General features: G+C 51.1%; 1 protein-coding gene across 1 annotated transcript; it reads left to right on the plus strand.

Moving 5' to 3' along the window:
• The first annotated feature begins 926 nt into the window (after positions 1 to 926).
• Positions 927 to 3,531, plus strand: TLE7 (TLE family member 7). Its single transcript, XM_032424562.1, is given in 8 exon segments — positions 927 to 972; positions 1,337 to 1,510; positions 1,619 to 1,863; positions 2,063 to 2,121; positions 2,124 to 2,203; positions 2,330 to 2,483; positions 3,034 to 3,107; positions 3,421 to 3,531. Coding segments are annotated over 8 exon segments (894 nt in total). The 5' UTR covers positions 927 to 969; the 3' UTR covers positions 3,526 to 3,531.
• Positions 3,532 to 7,959: the final 4,428 nt, after the last annotated feature.

A 7,959-nucleotide genomic window follows, 5' to 3' on the forward strand; every position in this document is an offset into this window, starting at 1 on the left:
GTGACACTTTCACCCTTAACACCCTCACTGCCAACATTTAGGATAAACATTGGTCAGCAACCAATCTTTTGAATCCTCTCGCCAACAGAGGTGTTCTCAGACCCGTGCAAATAGATCCTAAACAGTGCACATCTGTGTATCTGCATCTGTTTTCTCCTGCTGCAGGGGCTTAGGATGAATTGATCGACTAGGCGCAGTTTGATGGGCTCCGTTCTCCAGCCCTAGAACCGGGTGGCTCAGGGTCGTCACTGATATGAGAACATGAGTAGAGAGAAGGAAGAGGCTTTGTTTAGTATACTCAGTATTTATGATGAACCAGAGGAGAGGAGGAACGTGCCAGAAAGCTCTGGCATTTCCTCCCAGCATGAGCATCAAGCACAGTCCCAACCGGAGGGGGTGTATGGGATGCCCCAGCGGCCCCCAGGTTCCCTGACATAGCATGGCCTGGTTTATCAGGAGATGAGCGCTGGGACCCTGCAGCAGTCGGTCCTCCAGACTCTAGGCAGATCTGAGCTCCAGGCCAGTTGTTTCCCCCAGGAGGAGCCACAAGCCACAGCAGAGCTGGGCCCCAGGTAGGTCTCCCTTGAACCAGACTGGTGGTGGGAGGGGGGAGCTCTCCCTGGGAGAGGGGATCCTAGCACAGAGCTCTCCAGATCACACTGAATCTCCCCACCCGCCCCGCTCCCACCCCTGCTCCTGTCCATGTGTCATAGCTTCCTGCCAGGACCCGAGTTTGGTAAGTCCCAGCTGGGACGCGTGGGCAGGGAAAGTGGCAACCCAAGGCTGGGCCTCGGATGGGGGACAAGGCGTGAGGCCTGGTGTCGGGGAAAGCAGCCTTCCCCTTGAATCCTGCGGTTCTGTTGCTGTCGGCCGCCCTCTCTGTGAGCGGGTGGGCATTGATCTTTCCTTGCAGGCCGGCCTTGCCCTTTGCCTCCACCCAGGGAAGAAGTCTGGTCGTTCCTCGGGGCAATGGTAAGTGTCCTATTGTTTCTGCACTTGGGATCTTTGCCTTCCCCGCTACCCCCCAAAGTAAGGAAAGGGGAGGGCATGCAGTGTGTCCTTCTCTCTCCCATAGGGGGTGGCTGTCCGGCAGCTCCCTGCTTCCTTGGAACTCGGCTCCCGGCTCTCACCGCCACCGTGCAGGGCCTTCGGCTCACGGTGTCACCTCTTCTAGAGCTGTGTCCGCGGCGGGGGCGGCACTCTGAGCCGGGCGCTGCTCTCACTGCTGGCGAGCAGCGTTGTCTCAGGACGTTGGGTGAACAGTTAGGAACTCAGTTAGAGGACCGGGCAGGCGGTCCCCCGTGGACGATGGGCACCCGCTTTCTTCTCTCCCCAGCCGCCGGTTCCGGATGAAGCCGTGGTCAGGCAGAGGGTCCCTCGGAGGTGCTGGCAGGTTGACAGGCTCCACCAGGGAAAGAAAGTCTATGCCGTTGCCACCAGCGGCTCGACTCACCACGTGTACGCGTGTGGCCACGGCTACATTAGGGTCTGGGACGAGAGCGCTCTGGACGCCTGCTGGACTCGCAGGTGTGGGGGGGTGTTCGGGGAGGGCTGGGGGAACCCCAGCGTGACCTCTGTCGTGGGACTCGGAGCCCGGGCCTCGAGCAGGTGATGTGAGGGCGGGAACTGTTCCCGCGTCCTCGCCTGCAAGCTGTTCCCCGACGGGCAGCGCCTCATCACTGGGGGTCTGTCCCGGAACCTGACGCTGTGGGATCTGGCACCCACACCCCGTGTCAGGGCACAGCTGGCCTCCACGGGCCCCATGTGCTATTCCGGGGCGCTCTCCTCCAATGCCCAGATCTGCTTGGCTTGTTTCAAAGGATTTGTCGAGATTTGGGATTTGCAGAACCAAATCTTGATCAGGTACGACCCAGGGGAGGGCTGGACAGTGAGGCCTTTGGGAAGGCTTGTGTGCCTTTCTGGACCTCTCTCGCACCCCTGTGCAGTAGGACTAGGTGAGTCCGTGCGGAGAATAGATGTGGGGGGCTCCTGGGGGCTTCCTGGGCCCGAAATGTCCCGGTGGTTAGCCAGCGCGTGAACCTCTGAGTTCTTTTCCCGCCAGGAAGCATGAGGTCCCCGAATATGGGTCCCGCTGTGTGGACATCGCAGGCAGTAAGTTCTGGCAGGAGGAGAAGACACCAGACTATATTCCTGGGACCTGAGGTGCTACCAGAGGTTGCAGCAGCACGAATTACGGCAAGAGGTGTCTGGGCAGCCACCGGGGGCTGAGGGTGGTCCCCGTGGTGGGGGGCCGGGGGCTGAGTCTCCCGAGGGGGCTTGAATGACGGGGTGGGCAGCTTGGAGTGCTGACTCCGGTCCTTCCCAACAGATCCTCAGCATTACCCACGACCCCAGTGAGGAGTGGGTGCTAGTAGGCCTGAGGACAAGCAATATCATCATTCTCCACACACACCGGAGGGAGAGGTTTAAGGCAGTCCTTCATAAATATGTCAACCACCACAACCTCCAGTTTGCCGCCTGTGGTGAGTGGAAGCCAGGCGACCCCTCTAGGCGTCCTGTCCCACCCCGGGATGTCTGCTTCTCTGCAGAGTTGGGGCCCAGCCTTGTTCCAGGCTCTGTTCCTCCCTCTTGAGCCCCAAGCCCGGCCAAGTGGAGACGCAGGTGTCTGTGTCCCTGCCGCTCTCACCTCTGCACCCACGCCCGCCTTGCCCCCCGCCGCCTCTCCCTCTGTGGCCTGGCGCCCTGCCTGTCTTCTGTCCCCATCCCTCTCCTCTCTGGCTCTCTGTAACGGTGCCTTCCTACACAGAAGAGCAGCTTGGAGACACGGGCAGGCAGAAGAGGCACGAAGCCCCATCTGATTGTCCTTTTGTGCAGTGATACTGAGCACCATCCTGAGTGTGGCAGGAGGATAGGGCCAGGGGAGGGAATGGTTGGGCTCTTGTCTCGGATTTTTATAGATGGGCACACTGAGCCAGAGGAAGAGCTGCTCTTTTCCTAGTCACCTTGGGGATGGAGCTGGGACTGGAACGCAAGCTTGGTCTCTGGCCTCCCCACCTGCCTTTCCTTCGCCAGGGAGCTATTTTGTGACCACACTGGACGAGGCGATCCACTGCATAGCCGCACCTTCTCTACAAAGGTTGTTTCAGGTATTGGGAGGAGGGATGTGCAAACCCAGGCTCTCAGAGCTCAGACCCAGATCCCAGTGGGCCGGGTCCCGAGGACAGTGCCGGAAAATACCTCTGGGGTGGTATCTGGGTCCATTTACTAGATCCAGGGGAATGAGGACTCAAGGTTCTGTGACTTCACGGGCTCCACCGTGAGCCCTGAGACCTGCCCCGTTGTCTCCAGACCGAGCCCTAGGTCTGTCCTTACCCTTGAAACAGCCCCAAGTGAGGCCTTCATCTGTGGCCCATGCCTGGCCCCTGCCTGTGGTCACTCTTCTAGCCTCCTTCCCTGTAGGTAGAGGAGCCTACGGATGTCCTGTGTTGTGACGTGTCTTCTGACAACCAGTATCTGGTCACGGGCTCCGAGAACAGAGCCACGGTTTACCAGCTCTTGTACTGAAGTTTGCTGCTGGTGAAGACCCGGAGGAGGCCGGCAGGCTGAGGGGAGGGCAGCCTCCGCGGCCCCGGTAGCCCTGCCTGACCCTTGGTGGCCGGGCTCTGTCCATTCCCTCCCCCCAGGACACGCCTCGCCTGTGTGCGCAGGTTTTTATGATACGGCGTAGGGGTTTTTCCTCTGTTAGTATTCTTACCACTGATTTCTGGGTTTGGGTGGGGAAACTTGCCTTTATAATTAACAAAATAGAAGAGCAAAAACCAAAATGGCCTGATCATGTGGTCAGTTTTTTCAAAGAACAAACTCCTCGTGATGGATTGCTTAGATCCCCCTCAGGAAGGAATTTTACACCAGACTTAGGTTTTGTTTGTAAGTGTAGACCATCAACACTCCATTCCTGACCCAGGTTAAGACTCCATGAGCTGGTCTAACCATATCCCGAGGAAGGGCTCGTGCACGCTCTCTCACGTGCACTTTCTCTCTCTCTCTCTCTCTCTCTCTCAGCTGCTGCTTGAGGATATCTGGCTTTATTTGAGTCTTTGGAAGGCCTGATTTTCATTCTGGCATTCTGTAATATTCTGTCTGGCCCTCTCGAGGTAGAAAAAGCCCAGCTCCTGAAATCAAGTCATAGAGGCCTGCTTCCTTGTCCTTGCCCATTCTGCCTCCTCTTTGCTGGGTGTTGGCACAGCTGAGACAGCTAAAGTTGGTAGCTTAGGGTTGTCACTGGGAGGAGGCGCAAAGCCAGGGACCAAGCATGCCATCCTGTGCACCGAGATACGGTCAGGTACCTAGTTCCTGTCGATGGATCATGAGAGAGGAATGAGCCTCGTTCCTGGACCAAGGCTAAAGGAGTAGGGGACGTCCCCTCCAGGTTCTCAGTCTCCTACCAGCTCAAGGTGAGGAGGTGGAGGCCCTGGGGCATTGCAGGGCCATGAGGTGGAAGCATCCACTGGGCAAGACACAAACTTATAACAAGTGTCCACTTACAGATGAACGGACAAGCAAAATGTGATGTATCTGTAATATGCACACACACAAGGGAATGTATGATTCAGCCTTTAAAAGGAAGGAAATTCTGATACCTGCTGCAACATGGGTGAACCCTGAAGACCTTGTGGGAAGTGAAAGGAGCCAGTCACAAAAGGACAAATACTGTGATTCTACTCCTACGAGGTCTTTCGATCACTCAGAGAGACAGACAGCAGAAGGGTGGTTACAGGGAGCTGAGGGAGAGAGAGAAATGGGAGGTTAGTGTTTGATGGGGACAGAGTCTCACTTTGGCAAGGTGATAAGGATTCTGGAGATGGTGGTCATGGGGACACAGCAGCGTGGGCGTACTCAATGCCACTGAGCTATACACCTCAAGGTGGTTAAGATGGTATAAGTTCTGTTATGTGTATTTTACACAATTAAACCAACAACTAGGGAATTACAAAGATCAAGTTCAGAATAGTGGTAATCTCTGGGGAGGGAGGGAGGGAGAGAAACTGGGTCGTAAAGTGACAAAAAGGGAGCTTCAACTCCATCTGCAGTGTTTATTTCTTCAAAAATAAAGTTTATCAGAATAAAAAATGAGCACCTCGGGGAGACCATCATAAAAGGGGACAGACAACCCACAGAAGGGGGGAGGATATTTGCAGATCCTATTTCTGGTAAGGGACTTCTACCCAAAATATATAAAGAATCCTTATAACTCAACAGTAAAAAGACAAGTAAACCAATTGTCCAAGGGGCAAAGGATTTGAATATACGTATCTCCAAAGAAGATACACAGATGGCCAGTAAGCACAGGAAAGGATGCTCACCATCACTGAGGAAAATGCAAATCAAATCCACAACGAAATACCACGTCACACCTGCTAGGATGGCTGGAATAAAATAGACAACAGCAAGTGTTGGTAAGGATGGGGAGAAATTGGAACCCCAAATGGTGCAGCTGCTTTGAAAAACAGTTTGGTAGCTCAAAATGTTCAACCTAGAGTCAGCATGGGACCCAGCAGTCCCACTCTTAGGCACGTGTCCGAGAGAACTGAAAGAAGAAAAAAGCATGTAAGTGGGGAGGCAGTAACTAGAGTGATAAAAGAATTCCAAAATTTTTTTGCTGGAAAAAAGGTAAAAGTCCTCAGGTGCTGGGCTGGCTCAGTCCACAGAGCACACCACTCTTGATCTCTTAGGGTTGTGAGTTCAAGCCCCACGTTGGGCGTAGAGATTACTTTAAAAAAAAAAAAAAAAAAGGTGAAAGTCCCAGTTAATAGTAGTCTTCATAAGTCAAGTAGTAGCATTGGAATTTCTAGATTAATTACTAAAAGAATATTAAGGGTACAGTTTCCAGATGGAAAATGCTGGCACATTGGAACATAATATTTTTTTTTAAAGATTTTATTTATTTGACAGAGAGAGACACAGTGAGAGAGGGAACCCAAGCAGGGGAAGTGGGAGAGGGAGAAGCAGCCTTCCCGCCTAGCAGGGAGCCCGATGTGGGGCTCTATCCCAGGACCCTGGGATCATGACCTCAGCTGTGGGATCATGACCTCAGCCAAAGGCAGACGCTTAACTGACTGAGCCACCCAGGTGCCCCTTAATTAACTAGAATTTAAATAAAAACAGGCAGAACAAAAATGGAAACCTTACAGGTTTGGTAGGCAGTAGATTCAGGGGCGCCTGGGTAGCTCAGTCGTTAGGCATCTGCCTTCGGCTCAGGCCCTGATCCCAGGGTCTTGGGATCGAACCCCGCATCGGGCTCCCCGCTCAGCGGGAAGCCTGCTTCTCCCTCTCCCGCTCCCCCTGCTTGTGTTCCTTCTCTCGCTGTCTCTGTCAAATAAATAAATAAAATCTTTAAAAATAAAATAAAATGGTAGATTTAAATCTAAACATACCAATAAATTATATTAAATATAAATAGAGTAAATATTCCTATTAATCTATAGAGGTTATATGACTGGGTTAAAAATACCTCAAATACATGTGTGGTTTTTTTTTTTTTTTAGATTTTATTTATTAATTTGACAGAGAGAGACACAGCGAGAAAGGGAACACAAGTAAGGGGAGTGGGAGAGGGAGAAGCAGGCTTCCCGCTGAGCAGGGAGCCTGATGCGGGGCTCGATCCCAGGACACTGGGATCATGACCTGAGCTGAAGGCAGACGCTTAACGACTGAGCCACCCAGGCGCCCTCAAATATATGTGTTTAAAAGATAGATATATATTTAAAGATTTTGTCAGAGAGCACAAGCAGGGGGATCAGCAGGCTCCTTGCTGAGCAAGGAGCCCGATGCGGGACTCGATCTGAAGGGAGATGCTTAACTGACTGAGCCACACAGGTGCCCCTAAAAGAGACATTAAAACAAGGATACAGAAAGTATGAAACTCATAGAAAAAAATGCTTCTACACACTAAATCAAAGCAAGCTGATATTATATTACTATTAGACCACATGTAGTCTAAAATTAAAAGCAGTATTTGCAAAAAAGGTGAGCACTTCGTAAGTGTTCAATTCCCAAGATACGAGAATTCTATGCTTTATGCATTTATTAATGTAGCCTCAAAATATATACAAATTGACAAAATAGACAAATCTATCAATAACCAACAGTTGAAACAGACAAAAAAAATAACATTTAAAAAAAGAATACAGGGGCGCCTGGGTGGCTCAGTCGTTAAGCGTCTGCCTTCAGCTCAGGTCATGATCTCAGGGTCCTGGGATCGAGCCCCACATCGGGCTCCCTGCTCCGCGGGAAGCCTGCTTCTCCCTCCCCCACTCCCCCTGCTTGTGTTCCCTCTCTCGCTGTGTCTCTCTCTCAAATAAATAAATAAATAAAATAAAATCTTAAAAAAAAAAAAAAGAATACAGAAGATGAACATTAGTAGGAAACATAGTTCAATGCATACAACCAGTACAGAATACGTATTTTTTCCCCACATACACAAAAAGCATTTACAAAACACGACCATACACTGAGCTATACACTTCAGAGGATTTAGTTCTTATAGAATATATTCTATGACCAGGGTGCCTGGCTGGCTCGGTTGGTAGAGCATGTGATTCTTGATCTCAGGGTGTTGCGTTCAAGCCCCTCCGTGGTGTACAGCTTACTTTAAAAATTAAAAAGAAGTAAAAATATATAACGTATATAAAATAAAAAAATATATTTTATTGATGTGGAGAACAAAGGCAAAAGAAATGTAGATAAAATTAAATTTCCTTATAACTTGTAGCCCATTGACAAATACTTGAGACAGGCAGAGTAAGACGTTCCTCCAGGAATTCCCAACTGTTTTACTGTCAATGCTTTGCTAGAGGGAAAAACCACCTTGGCTCGACATTCTCCAGGCCTCCAGGATCCTGTAAGTCTTCTTTAACATACGAAAAATCCTTTTGGAAACTTCCTTTGTCTTTACCTCCGCCAGCTCCAAAGTAGATCATCAATTGCTCCTCACAATCC

Source organism: Phoca vitulina, unplaced genomic scaffold, assembly GCF_004348235.1.
Source record: "Phoca vitulina isolate PV1807 unplaced genomic scaffold, GSC_HSeal_1.0 scaffold30, whole genome shotgun sequence".
Classification (NCBI taxonomy): domain Eukaryota; kingdom Metazoa; phylum Chordata; class Mammalia; order Carnivora; family Phocidae; genus Phoca; species Phoca vitulina.